The sequence below is a fragment of the Neomonachus schauinslandi genome, chromosome 12, assembly GCF_002201575.2.
Source record: "Neomonachus schauinslandi chromosome 12, ASM220157v2, whole genome shotgun sequence".
NCBI classification, from domain to species: domain Eukaryota; kingdom Metazoa; phylum Chordata; class Mammalia; order Carnivora; family Phocidae; genus Neomonachus; species Neomonachus schauinslandi.
Window position 1 is genome coordinate 17215103 of NC_058414.1, and position 15190 is coordinate 17230292.

The window sequence follows — 15190 nt, forward strand, 5'->3', positions numbered from 1 at the left end:
TGCGTTTTACACAGATCTGCCGTGTCCCCCGGGAAGGCACTTAAAACCCCCGCGGCCTCACAAGGAAAAGGTTTCACCCAACATCAGGAGGCATGACACGGGTAGATCCTTTGAAAACATGAACCTGTCACTGCTACATAAATGACGAGCGTGTAAGGAGCCTTCGGCACTGGGAAAAGCAGGAGCTCACCTTTTCTTCAATAGGGCATTTTTCTTTGAGCCAGTGATTCAGGACCTCATCTTTGAATGCGCCCGTGTTGCCCACTGTGCTTTGCTGTATTTTAGCAATTGTCGTGGCATCTTTCACGATCTCGATCATGCCTATGGGAGGAGGCACAGAATCTGATGTAAATTGGGGCCTCGTGCCTGACCCAGAGGGTGAATGGCCGTGTCACTGTTGATGGGAGGGGGCTGTTGTCCAGGTTTGTGCTGTTGGTTTTCTTAGGAGGGAGAGAAAGAAGAGGAGGATGGAGGAAGTTTGGTGGGACATGCTTTCAGTATCTCTGAATGAAAAGATGAAAGGTTGGGTTTTTTTGTTTTTTTCTTTTTTTGTTTTAAGATTTTATTTATTTGCGAGAGAGAGAATGAGAGACAGAGAGCATGAGAGGGAGGAGGGGAGGGTCAGAGGGAGAAGCAGACTCCCTGCTTAGCAGGGAGCCTGACGTGGGACTCGATCCTGGGACTCCGGGATCATGACCTGAGCCAAAGGCAGTCGCTTAACCAACTGAGCCACCCAGGCGCCCCGAAAGGTTGGTTTTAAAAGGTAGTAAGTAGGGGCGCCTGGGTGGCTCAGTCATTAAGCGTCTGCCTTCAGCTCAGGTCATGATCACAGGGTCCTGGGATTGAGCCCCGCATCGGGTTCCCTGCTCCACGGGGAGCCTGCTTCTCTCTCTCTGCCCCCCCCGCCCCCCGCTTGTGTTCCCTCTCTCACTGTGTCTCTCTCTGTCAAATAAATAAAAATATTAAAGAAAAAGTAGTAAGTAAAAGCATGTATGTGCTGAGCATAGGTGCTTGGCAAACTGTGCCTTTTCCTTTTTTTAATCAAAGGGTCAAATGGAAGTGGTTTTATACAGTTCTCAGATCAGAAGCTCAAATAAAAATATCTGTGGTGGAAACAAAAATGTTAAATGTCTATAAAAGCACCTAAGAGTCGAGTATATAATCGCTTCAATAATGTGAATTCTAAGATATTGAAATAAGTGACAGATCTTACCATCTATTTTTAAATGTTATTTGTGAGAGAGAAGTTTAATGTGCAGTGAAACAAGCTACAGTTTAGATGTGGAGAAGTAGAGAGGAGGGAATGAGTTCTTACTAAAATCATTGCCATGTATAGTCACAGGATTGGAATCCCACATTTGTATATTTTCAACAGATCCACATTGAATCGAGAGACACATGCACCAGCCTTGGAACACTGCCTTCCTTTTTATATGGATTATGTTTGTAATTTTCCAGGTATTAAATGCTTGCACTAAAGGGCTTAGGATCCTTTAAAGCGAGCTGAGCAGTACATTCATGTCCCGAGGTGACCACATACCTATTTTGTCCCCAGTTGAAATGCAACCATATGGCAGGAGGCACAGATCCAAAGATTCAGTCTCCCAAATGGATTCCATGATTCGTAGAATCTAGACATCGGACACAAAAAAAAGTTTCCATTAGAAATACATATTTAATGTATTTTTCTTCTCCTTTAAAAAACCCGACAATCTTAACTGGAAACGTGAAATATGTACGTTAACGTACACTCTGTAAGTAACAGCTGTACTTTATTTATCAGTGGGGTGCTCTGAAGTTCCCATTCCTTGGGAGCCTCTTAAGTTTGGTCCCTGAGATGTACTCTGGGGAAGAAGATGAATGGACTTAGTGCGGGGAGAGGTGGTAATCACGTTTCAGCTATTCAGAGGTTCCACTCCAGTTATGTGTATTTTATCACCACAACAAAAAATGTTCCACTCTGACGTTCTTATGAGTTTTCACCCATAAGGCACTCTTGGGTTAACCCAAGGCAACACTAACAGTGATGAGAACGCTGGCTACTTTACTGAGTCTGTTTTATGTCGATCCTTTGCATTTACCCTATCCTGTGAATAGGATTATCATTCCCATTCTGCAGGTGGAGAGACTAAGGCTTCATGAGCTTTTGTAACTTGCCCTCACCTGCCAAGAAGTGTGCCTCAGCATCAAAACAAGTACATAAAAGGCAAGTGCAAACCTCCCTGCAAAGTGAGAGGAAGGACACAGTGATGCACAGTGATGCTTTGCATTTCTGAAGCTCTTGTCTTTGGATAATTCAAAGGAGTCTACAGATTTATGGGAAATGCCATAAACCTTCAAAAGGTTTGAAGGATTTCTTTTTCTTTCTTTCTTTTTAATACTTCTGGGACAATACACATAGGATTCTTGAAAAGAGAGCAAAAGGTATTATTGTTTCCATATTAGAAATAAGTACAAGCAGAAATGGAAAGAATGGAAAACACGACCAGTTTTTAAATAGGCCACATTTAAATCAATGAGGTTTGCCTATTTTATTTTTTTTTAAGATTTTTATTTATTTGACAGAGAGAGACACAGCAAGAGAGGGAACACAAGCAGGGGGAGTGGGAGAGGGAGAAGCAGGCGGAGCAGGGAGCCTGATGCGGGGCTCGATCCCAGGACCTGGGATCATGATCTGAGCCGAAGGCAGATGCTTAACGACTGAGCCACCCAGGCGCCCCAAGGCTTGCCTATTTTAAATAAACCACACAAAAGATGAGAAATTATGTTACTTCTACAGTGGTGAGCTGGAATATGGAGATTTACTACACCAGTTTGCAAAGCTAAAGTTGATCCAGAAATGTTAGAGAATACGGAAGATGACGAACACTGATTACCATCCACCTTCTGCTCTAGTAATCTATTCACTCTTTCTACTTACCTGCACGATTTCTGAAATCACCTGCCTGTTCATCTTCTCTCTCCTTCCTGTCAAATCCTTCACTTGAGTTTGTGGATATGGATGTATATCAAAGTGATGTATCTAAGGAGAGCACCTGTGGGTGCACAGCTATGTCTATAAATCCAAATAAAGTGGATGCCAGGGGGCCAAATACGTCTATATTTTATGTTACTAGGAATGGGGTGTGTGCAAGAGGGGTTAGGGGAGGGAGACCTATCTGGCTGTGCATCTTCTCATGGACAGACAGAACTGGGATGCTCACTAATTGCACATCTCATAGTCCACAGCCACGTTCCCCCCCGTGAAAACTCTCTGTTACGGAATCTTTGATCACCGTGTGTGGACGGAGTAGGAGAATGGGAACAGAATCCGTAGGAGACATTTTTTTTTGGTCTAACATGGAATTATTTTTTCAGGTAATTGAACAAAAAATTCCTTAACGGTAGCATACCTGTAAAATCAGCATGTCTTGGCGCAGATCGTCACCATGTTTAAAGATAATTCCAATCGTTTCATTGGATAGGGCTGTAGGATCAGCACATTTAAACTCAAGCCACAGGGGCTTTTTCTTGGAGGCCATCACTTTACATTTTTCAATCTGTAAGGAAATGGTCACATGGCTCCTACATATAATGAATGCATAATGCGGAGACACAAATCCTCTTGCAAAGCATCACTACAAACAACCAGTACAAAGTCCTAGCTGGAAAATGATGTTTAATGATTTGGGTGAAAATACACAAAGTGTTCCTGACAAATCTGGAAATGCTCTATGAGAGCAAGTCACAACACCCAAAAGCAAAGGTTCTCAAACTGTGTTCTGGGGAAACCTAAGAGTCTGTGGAGGTGCCAAGAGGCAATGTGCCTCTGAAACAAATAATACATTATATGTTAAAAAAAAAAAAAAAAAAGGAAGAAGAAGAAGATAGCAGGAGGGGAAGAATGAAGGGGGGGAAATCGGAGGGGGAGACAAACCATGAGAGACAATGGACTCTGAGAAACAAACTGAGGGTTCTAGAGGGGAGGGAGTGGGGGGATGGGTTAGCCTGGTGATGGGTATTAAGGAGGGCACGTTCTGCATGGAGCACTGGGTGTTATACGCAAACAATGAATCATGGAACACTACATCAAAAACTAACGATGTAATGTATGGTGATTAACATAATAAAAAAAAAAAAAAGGCAATGGCAGATCCCATCCTCGGCACACCCCCCTCCTACAGGGCCCTGGTACTCCCACATGCCTGTTAATACAGAGCAACTCTGACGTTTATCCAAGCTCAACACATGCTAGTAGACAAAACATAAAGAAAACCATACCAAGGTCCATCATAATCAATTTGCTAGAAACCACAGTGCTAAAAAGAAAATCCTAAAAGCAGCCCGGGGAAAAAAGACATGTACAGAAATCCAAGATAAGAATGACAGGAGACTTATTGTCAGAAAATAGGCAGACCAGAAGAAAATGCTACTGAAAGGGAGAAAAAAAATCACCCTAGAATTCGATATCCAGGGGAAACATCTTTCAAAAATGAAGGTGGAATAAAAAGGTTTCTCAGACAAACAACAGCTGAAAGAATTTCTAGCCAGAAGACTTGCACTATAAGAAATATTTAAGGCTGAAGGAAAAGGATGCCAGATGGACACACAAACTGATACAAAGAAATAAAGAGTTCCAAATGTGTTAAGTGTGTGGGTAAATATAAAGAATGTTTGGGGCACCTGGGTGGCTCAGTCGTTAAGCGTCTGCCCTTGGCTCAGGTCATGATCCCAGGGTACTGGGATCGAGTCCCACATGGGGCTCCCTGCTCCGCGGGAGGTCTACTTCTCCCTCTCCCACTTCCCCTGCTTGTGTTCCTTCTCTCGCGCTCTCTCTCTGTCAAATAAATAAATAAAATCTTTTTTTTAAAAGATTTTATTTATTTATTTGAGAGAGAGAGAATGAGAGACAGAGAGCATGAGAGGGAGGAGGGTCAGAGGGAGAAGCAGACTCCCTGCCGAGCAGGAAGCCTGATGCGGGACTCGATCCCGGGACTCCAGGATCATGACCTGAGCCGAAGGCAGTCGCTTAACCAACTGAGCCACCCAGGCGCCCTAAATAAATAAAATCTTAAAAAAAATATTTAATCTCTTAAATCTGCTAAATCTATTCTTAACTGTTTAAAGCAATATAATGATGATGATTATTATTGGGTTTATAACATATGTGGGAGTTACAGGCATGATAAAAATCGTACAAAGGATGGGAGGAGGGTAATGGAAGTATACTGTTGTAAGATTCTTATGCAAACATGAAGTGGTTTATCATCTGAATGTAACCCAGAGCATGTGGTATTGATGTAAGGATATCTATCTATTTTATTTAGAAGGTTAATCTATTTAGTTTAGAGTGAACGAGAGGAGGGACAGAGGAAGAGGGAGAGAGAGAATCCCAGGCTCCCCACTGAGTGCAGAGCTCAATGTGGGTCTTGATCTCACGACCCAGAGATCATGACCTGAGCCAAAATCAAGAGTCGGAAGCTCAACCAATTAAGGCACCTGGACGCCCCAAGGCTAGATATTTAGATCAATGAAGTGCACTAGAGAATCTTGATATAGACTCACTCACATATATGGTCAGTTGATACCTGACAAAAGTGCCAAGGTATTTCAACAGGAAAAGGTTAGTCTTCAACAGATGGTGCCAGAAAAGTTGGATATTCAATTCTAAAAAACCCACACCTGATCTCATTGTACACAAAAATTAACTCAAAATGGATCAAGGACTTACATATAAAAGTGAAAACCATAAAACTTCTAGGAAAAGTATTTGTCGCATTGAATGAGGCAGTATTTCTCAACTTTGGCACTGTTGACATTTTGGGCTAGATCATTTATTGTTGTTGGGGGGCTGTTCTGTGCATTGTAGGATATTTAGCAGCATCCCTGGTCTCTACCCACTAGATGTCAGTAGCATTGTCCCAGTTGTGACAATAAAAAATAGCTCCAGACATTACCACGTGTGTGTGTGTGTGCGTGTGTGTGTGTGTATTGGGGGGTGTCACCCCTGGGTGAGAATCACTGGATAAAGCAAGTGTATTGTAGGACACACAAAAAAAACAAACTATAAAAAAATGATAAGTTGGGCTTAATCAAAATTAAGCCCTCTGCTCTTTGAAATACACTACTAAGAAAATGAAAAGGCAAGCCATGGACTGGTATTTGTAAAATGTATACCTGAGAAAGGATAAAGGATTTGTATCCAGAATATAAAAATAACTCAAAAATAAGAAGGCAACCCACATTAAAAATGAAAGATGAGAACAGAAACTTCTCAAAAAAAAAAAAAAAGCACATGAGAAGATACTCAACATCATTAGAGATACGCAAGTAAAAGCAACAGTGAGAAACCACTTCACCACTGGAATGGCTAAAATTAAAGATTGGTAATAGTGTTGATGAGGATGTGGGACAGTTGGAACTCACGTACACTGCTGGTGGGAATATAAAACGGTACAGTCACTTTGGAAAAACAGTTTGGCAGTGTCTTATAAAATTATACATACATGTACCATGACTCCACTAGCTCGCTGTTAATTATTTACTCAAAAGGTGAATGGAAGACAAATAGTAGTATATCCACATAGGGGAATACCACTCAGTCATTAAAAAAAAGGAACAGCATGCTGACACACACAGCGACGTGGATGGATCTCAAAAGCACTATGCTAAGGAAAAGAATCCAGATACAAAAACCACATACCGTATGACTCCATTTCATGAAATTCTAGGAGAAGCACAATGACGTGACAGAGGGAGATCTGTTGTCCAGGACGGGGGATGGAAGGAGGGAAGGACTAATTGCAAAGCACATGAAAGAAATGTGCCTTTCCTATGACATCTCCTTGGAAATGTCCTCTATCCTGGTTGTGGTGGTGGTTATATGATTTGTCAAAACTCATTGCACTGTATACTTAGAATGAACAAATTTTATTGTACGTGAATGATTCATTAAGAGAGCTGATTTAAAACCAAGTGGATGGGAGATTGCCTGGTGTGGAGGCTTTGAGCAGCTAGCGCTTAAGAGAAATCCTGGATAGGAGCCCTCTCGGGGACTTTCCAGCTTCTCTGTCTCTCTATACACGTTAGCTTTGACCCACGGGGCCCTGTAAAGCACGCACAGACAGCTCCAAGACACAAAGACCACCTGGAGACCTCGGGGTGATACCTACCACTAATGCTCCTGCCTTCAGTCCAGGGTCATACGGCACTCTAAAGCTTTTTGGGAGATTCGAATTCTGCAGGTTTTCGAGCTTTTGCTTAAGTTGTGAAATAACTGTAATTGTCGAAAGCACACAAAAGTTACGTGAGTTCGAGAAGTCACCGACATTATCTAGAACATTTCCTGAGGTCACATTTCTTCATAACATTCCATCCATTTGGTGTGGAGCAGGGGGTAGGGTTCTGTCTTTGAGGAACTAACGTAAGAGGTGGCATGATAAGTCAGGCTTACTGTAAGCAATGCAACCATGACACATGAGACAGCAGAGGATAGAAGCGTGGGGGTGCGTTGTGTCCATGGAATCCCAAGCCAGTCAGGTAGGGGAGGGAATTTTGAGGGTAAGGCTAAGGAATGAACACTGTAGTTATCATTCCAATGTGAAACTCTCAACTGCCAGTGTGGTTTGGGGAACAGACATTTGAAGACCGTATTAAATGCCATTTGGTTAGGGTTCTGTAAATTCTTTTCAAGAGAGGAAGTTAGGTTATGTGAAGACAACATGATAGCCTCAAAATTCAAGAGTTCTTCAGAATTCTAAATTCTAAGGCAAAATATGTAGGTTAAAAATGACTTCCTGGATACCATACTGGAGGCCAGGACAAGTGTTTCCCTTTCTTATATACAAAGCAAATAAAAGTAAGATGATTATTACCATTATTATTTTTTAGGAGAGCGCACTATGGGTGTATTGGAAAAGAAAGGGAAAAAGTGGAAATTCAGAATATTTAAACGTTTAAAATACTGGCTGAGTATGTTAGAGTGTGTCCATTAGGGGCCATAGTGCTGGGTCTAGGTATACAAAAATGAATAAGAAATATCCCCTAGTTTCAAGGCTCATGCAGTTTACCAGACCAGAAAGACATGTTAATAACTATAATTTAATACAGTATCAACCCAAACCTATGGGAATACAGAGAAAGAGTGATTAATTTTCCTAGGGGCAGGGGCAGGAGCAGGATTTCTTAGGGACAAGAAGATCATATTGGAAATGACTTCAGAGAGGAGGTATCTACGTATGTATACAAGTACACTGACATATATAAATACACATATATATAAATATATCTACACACCAATTTTTAATTAGCTTCTCAATAATTCATTTCTTTAAAAGACTGAAAATTTGAAAATTACACACATATATTGAAAGGGAGGAAACAGGTAAATATTTGCAAAGATCTAATCTTTGTGTACATGCATGCAATTGTTCTTAATACATCTTACATCGGCATAATGTTTTTTTAATTTTTCAAAGAGTTTAATGACTATTACCATAAATTCATCATCAGCACGTATATGTGTATAGTTCAAAAAAATATGAATGTGTAAAAGGAGAGCTTTAAATTTGCTTACTCCACAGAGACAGAGGATTAAAAAATGTGTCCTTGGGGCTCCCTTTCGGAAGGTGCGACTTGCCTTCCTGAAGGAGAAGAATCACAGGGATGATGGCATTTGGAGATGAAGGCCTTTGGAAAGGGAACCCCGAGAACACAGCCACTGTACCTTGGGAACTGACATCATACTTTTCAGCAGAGAGCGATTTAATATCAATGGTGACCTTCTGCAGCATCTCGATCACTTGAACTTGTTGGGTGAAGTCGTGTAGCATGGCCGTGCCGCAGCCCCTCAGATAGGCTTCCAGGATCACAGCAAACCTCTGCTGATGGTGCCTGGACTGGGCTATCTCGCTTCTCAAGAACCAAAACAAGAAATGACCAATTCTTTTGTTCTGAGGGTGGGAACGAGAAGGATGAAATTATTGCGACGCATGCTCTGGCAGTCAATTCTCGCTAACTTTTGAAATGCCCCACGATGGTCAAGGTGGAAGGACTTACTCTTAAGCCTCGCTTCAGCAGAAATCGGGCCAGGGCGCTGTCATGATATGGTTCAAATTTCACAGCCTGAGGGAAGAACACATGGGCACTTGTAGGGTTGCATTCTGGGTTAAAAGGGAACGGAGGGGAAGTGGTCTGCCTTCCTGGGTCTTTCAGGTGATGGCGAGGGTGATGAGAATCTTGCCAGTCACTCCAGTCAACCCCTTCTTTTCGAGGACACTTGGGGCCGGAGTGAATCACTTGCTTAGGGCCTGGGATTAGAAGCCAGAACCCTTGACTCACCGTTACGTGGTTTTGATAATTTCAAAGGTGAAGCGGTAAGGCTTTAGCTCCCATTAAGGGCTCACTTGATTTGCAGACAGGACACACGGGGATGGCTATAACAAATCCACAGAAGTGGAATGTGAAAGAGGTTGTTGGGAAGGAAATGGACAGCGGAGATAATAGTACATGGAAGGAGCAAAGTATCTGTTAGATGTGAAGATCCTAAATATCTTATCGCTCCCCTTTTGCTCAAGCTGTTTGTTTGGCATCTCACGGTCAAGTCATCAAGCTGCCTCACGGGCCCTTCTTGCAAGTAAATAGCAGGCCTGGACTGTCCACACAGAGTGATCACTAACCCCTCTGTCTACACTGCCATGTTGCAGTGTAGACAGAGCTTTTTGTCTGAAAAGTCTCTGATTTTAGATGCTCCTTCAGGTTTCGTAGTTTTCACATGCCTTGGCTATCACAGAGATATTGACTCGGGTGGCAGACAGCTCTATGACTGGAGGAAAAGCACCAATAAAGTGGAAAAAATAATTAAGAATGGTGGGTGTATGAATATTTGTTATATCATTCTCTGTATTTACAGTAAGTCTGCAATAGCTCATCATTTTAACAGCCGCAAGACCGGCAAATAAGATGCGTACAAAAAGTTAGAGGGTGGGTATCATGTGTATGCATAACGAGAGGCTTAACATGAAATTAGAAATACTCTTAGAGAGTATTCCTTTACAAATAGAAGTGGCCTATCTTTTTTTCCCCAAGGAACCAAAGAAATTCCCATTCCACTTTATGTTTGCAGGCTTGTGGGATTCTTGGTACAATTTCCAGTTTTACTCTGGTTTTCCAGTTTGGAAATGATCAAGACTGAGAGATAATCTCTCTCTTATCCCCATGCCGTCAAAGAGGCTTCTCATGGGTGTGGGCCAGTAGGTGTCTGTAGCTGCCGTGAAGGTCTGAATTCTGAAAATGTGGTTATTTAGCCACGGTACTGACTTCAGAATCAGTTGTAAGTTTCTACCCCGAACGTGAGTCTTTTCAACCTTATTCGTGTTTCACTTCTGTAAACACAATGCAGATCTCAACCAGGAGACCATTTTCATCAGAATGAGTCATTCCGCCATATCTGAAAATGTCTCAAATAGTTTTACAAATGATGACTCTTTCTCAAATTTATGACCACAAATTCAATGTTAGTGTTACTTATTGACCTCTTTCATTTAAAACAGTTCCAAGAAGAATGCTATTCATTTTCCAATTCTGCAAAATTGACTTGTGAAAATGACAATGAAAAATAATTCATCAGTGAATTAAATTGCATTAATTATCATTTGTGTTATGTCAGTATCTGAATTAAGCGGCAGAGAAAAATATTAGGTACAATTAATAGATGAAAGCAAAGGTCGAGTGTCATGTTTCAAGTATCTGCCTAATGAGAAGGTGAAGATTCAGAGTTGAAGTTGAGAATACCCAAAATGCTCCTCAGAAAACTCCGGGGCCTTCCTCTAACGATAGCAATGATTTGGCCGTTTAGTCTCTAACACTTAGCCTGGGCTCTCGGGTCAAACGTCACTTACTCAAAACTGTCCCTGGTTTCCTCCAGCTAAATTAAGTATCCCCAGGACTCCTGCCTATTTTCTCACAATACTCTGCAGTTTTCCCCCGAAGCATGTGCACAATTTGGTATTAAATATCTGTTTGTATGTGTATGCATTTGCTGTCAATCTCCTCCACTGCACCGCAAGCTATAAGGGGGCAGGCGGGCAGAGACTGGCTCGCTCGTGATCACCACTCTGTATCTAGCATCCAGAACGGGGGAAACACTCAGTACGTGTTGTTGAATTAATAAAGGGACATGGCTGCACTCTAAAATAAACATTTCTCTTCCAATTCCTTTACTTCCTCTTCCTTCTTAAGCAGCACAATACCACCTGGGAGCTGCCGTGGTGTGTCGAACCATGCCTCCTTTTTTCCGACTTCCTAGGTAAACCGTAGTCAAATCGCTGAGCCCCTCTGGACTACAGGGAAAGATGTGAGAACCCTGAGTGGAAATCCTGGACCAGACCTGTCTGATGAGAGGGGCTTTCGAGGTGCCACCCAGAGAGGAGATGTTATTCTATGGATGGTGATGAGCGTGATCAGAGAGGCTGACCTTTTTTCTCGAGGACACACTATCCTGACACGGGATTGATGCAGGATATTGGAGGCAGTGAAAAGAGTAAGGCTTGGAGTCAGACCTCCTGGTTTGGATTTCTGGTCTGATTCTTTCCCAATATGTGACCTGAAGCACACTACTTAGTCTCTCCGTGCCCCTGTGTCCTTACACATAAAATGCAAATGTTAATTTGACCTCCATCATAGTTGTTGGGAGAGTTCAATGTGAGAATACAAGAAAAGCATGCAAATCACTTGGAGCCTCAGAGTCTGGGCACAAGGGAGCATTCAATAAATTGGATCTGTCACTCATACAGTAAATGAGAACAAAGTACTCCTGTAGGGCCAGTTTTCCTAAAAAGCAAAATTACTTAGGTCTTCAAAATGCTTATTGGCAACCCCTCCAAGAGAGTAAAAAAGTAAATGGGACAGTTCACTATTTTTTGACACGGCTTCATCAGATCTACTGTGACGCTAGGGACAAAGGGCATTTGATGACAACTGGATGGGGTGCCCGCATACACCCAAATAAACCCTTTGAGGAGAGTGCTCTGTGGAGCATAGCAGCATCCCTACCTGGACCAGCTGTAGCAGGTAATGCAGGACATCGTCATCCTCCAAGCTCTCCAGTTTCTGAACTGCGATGGCTCTTACGTTTTCATCGGAAAAGTTGCAGTCCAGGAGTTGCATCGTTAACCCAACATCCAAAGCACTTTGGTCCCAGACCTCCCGTCTGGCTAACAGTTGGTATGTTTTGGCTACAATTTCTTGCTGTCCCCATTTTACGGAGCTAAACAGCTTAGGATAGGCCTTTGGATGCTTAAGACTTTCATATCTAAAATGCCAGAGCAATTCTTTGTCCTCTGCGGTGAGAGGGTTAAGTGGATCAGTGGCTATGATCGCTTCCAGTTGCTTCCGAAGCTGGTTGGGCATTTCCGCTCGCACCCGGTCCCCTTCGGGGTCAGGGGTGGGCCGATGCTTAGGCAAGGCGATTGGGTGACAGTAGTTGTCCAGAAGAATGGAGATGGACATGGAGTTCTCCTTGTCTGGGTTGGTTGCGGACGTGAGCTTGTCCGCACTGAAGCTCCCTTGGTCCTCCCCCTTTCCGGAGATCTGCCACATGTGGAGCACATACTCCCCGTGGCGCAGCAGGAACCGGTGGTCTATCAGCAGCAGGTTCACGTAATAGAGAAGCTGAGCTTTGCCTTTGGACTCGGAACCGGGAGTCTCTGCAGAGGCCTTGCCAGACAGTGCTGGAGCTTTGCTGCAGTAGATCTGGAGGTTCAGTAGAGCCCCTCTGGGTAAGTCTTTGATTTTGATACTGAACTCAAGCCACACATTCCAGAGCACCTCCTCCGTGAAGGGTTTGGGGCTGGTTCTCCTCTGGCAAAGGACCTGCTGCCCGTGCTGGATGTTTGCCTCCACAAAAACCGTGAGGTCGGCGTTCCGGGGCAGGACAGGGATATCAATGCCTCTGATTTTGACCCTGAACTTCCGGTCGCAGTCCCACAAGGACACGGTGAACACGCTCTCGTGGTCCTTCCCGTGGATGGTCAGCTGCTCGTGGTAGCCAGTGACTCCTGTGCAGTCGTCCACCAGTGGCCATTCTTCTTTCCTCACCTCGTCCAGGGCTGGGTCTGGAGGCGAGTCCAGCACCAGGTGAATCTCCTCTCCGTTCTTGAGGCAATGCCTCACCCACTGGAAGTTTTTGATGGGCGTTTCACCTACCAGGTACTCGTCCCGGCCGCAGACGCGCAGCACAAAATCCTGTTCGCTTTGGCTCTCGGGGATATCCATCAGAGACTTCTTCTTGGCCATCTTGGTGAAGAAGCTCTGGAGGATGGTGCCTGGGGTGTCGTCGGCCGAGACCTTGATAGTCTGGCTGGTGGTGCTGCGGTGAATGATGATGAAGATGCAGTTGTTGGTGATCTTCTTCAGCAAATACTCCGGGAGGGGCTTGGAGGTCACCCACGGGTGCATGGCGTAGAGCTTGGGGTCGCGGCCGGCCACCTCGACCATGCGCGGGGTGACCAGGCGGCGGCGCGTGAACTCGAGCTCGTTGTCGTGCACGTTGCTGACGTCGGTGACGTCGTAGCCGATCAGGGCAGTGAGCTGCCGCTGGAAGGCCAGCGTCTCCTCGGAGGGCGCGTGCCGCTGCACCACGTGGATCTGGCCCGGGCTGCGGTGCAGCACCTGCCAGTAGCGCAGGCAGTCCAGGGTCTGCACCACCTGGTGCTTGTCGTAGATCTCGTACCACTGGCCCTTCTTCTGGTAGAGCAGGAGGAAGTGGTCCGGGCCGAGCCGGTGGTAGAAGTCCGCCGCTGCGCTCGTCTCCAGCGCGCGCAGCCACACCTGGGCCTTCATCTGCTCCACGTTGCCGTGGCCGGCCACGTGCAGCAGCGCCGTCTCGGGGGTCTTGCTGTTGCGCTGGCTGGTGGGCAGCACGAACTCGATGGGGATGAGCTCCATGGAGGACAGGCTGGCCGCGGAGCTGCGCGGCTTCATCCTCCGGCGCCGGCGGCCGTTGTCCTCTCTCAGAACCACGGGCTGTTCATAGTGCTCCAGCTCCATGCCCGACGTGACCTGGGAGCGCAGACACAGGGAAGGCACTTTCTGTTTACATTTTTCCACGAGGTGGCAGAAGGAGAAGGGCGAGGAATGGCAATGATGTGCGCACGAAGATACTGGGGGTTTTGGAATCGGGGCCCATGAATCCTGATCCCGCCACTTAGCACCTGGCTGCCTTGAGCTAGTTAAATGATCTCTGCGTCTGTTTCCCACCTGTCAGTTGGGGTTAGGAATACCTCAGAGGGTGGAGGTGAGGATTAGATAAGGTAATATCCTTGTTCAGTATGGGCGATAGGTATATGGGAGTTCATTTATTGTGTACTTTCATTACGTCTGAAAATTTAATTAAAAAGAGAGTGTAAAGCACTCATCTCGCACGGTCCCTGACATGTTACAATGGCTCCAGGTGGTAATTGTTGTTCTTAAGCATACTGAAATGGATAGAGGAGTAAAATCATCCACTTAAAGGGCTGAATTCTAATTTACAAGGCGCAGTGTGAGACGCTGAAACCCCCCACTTTGAAAACAGGCCTTTGACTTGTTTCACCTTTGTTCAGTCTGACACTTCTCCTTGGGATCCAGACACCTCACCCAACCACGCTGCACATTCTACACTTTCAAGCTGTCTGGATCAGGTATCTGCTCCCTAGCCAACTTCCTGTCTGTCTTTTTCTTTTCATTTTTTTCCTTTCTAGTTAGGAAAGGTAGTAATTTCATTGATAATATTCAAAACCATCAGAATGGGTGAAGTTGCAAAGCAAGAACATTTGCAGGTATTTAAGTTTTTGAATTGTGAAATGTGTTTGCTCCATTAAAGCAGTATCTTAGGAGAGTCCCCCAAGGCTGTGCTCTTCTGGTAGGAATGTTCAGATGTTTAATTTTGCACCAGTTCATTCCATCTGCTCTGCCTTCCATAGTGGAGAAGCCACAGGATGGAAGGAAGGATTTCTGGACTCCAGTGACCTGCTATTTGGACCCCAAGAGATAATTTAACTTCTTTTTTGCCCTCATATTTTCATCTCTATAATGAGAATTCACAAATTTATTCTCATCAGTTCACTCTTTTCCTAAATCTTTATAAGTACCTACCCTTCACAAAACATTTCAGTATAAATGTGACAGAATGCAATAGGAAACACTTCAAATAAATACTGAAAATATTAAAATT

At 44.3% G+C, this 15190-nt stretch overlaps 1 protein-coding gene across 1 annotated transcript in view; it reads right to left on the reverse strand.

Moving 5' to 3' along the window:
* Positions 1-14025, reverse strand: part of PIK3CG (phosphatidylinositol-4,5-bisphosphate 3-kinase catalytic subunit gamma) — a 29501-nt gene extending 15476 nt beyond the window's left edge. The window contains exons 1-7 of the mRNA XM_021682902.1: positions 12031-14025; positions 9037-9102; positions 8705-8930; positions 7152-7255; positions 3393-3539; positions 1541-1631; positions 191-321 (exon numbers count right to left, since the gene is read on the reverse strand). Of these exons, the coding sequence (XP_021538577.1) occupies positions 191-321; positions 1541-1631; positions 3393-3539; positions 7152-7255; positions 8705-8930; positions 9037-9102; positions 12031-14025 (2760 nt within the window). The remainder of the gene's footprint in view (positions 1-190; positions 322-1540; positions 1632-3392; positions 3540-7151; positions 7256-8704; positions 8931-9036; positions 9103-12030) is intronic.
* Positions 14026-15190: the final 1165 nt, after the last annotated feature.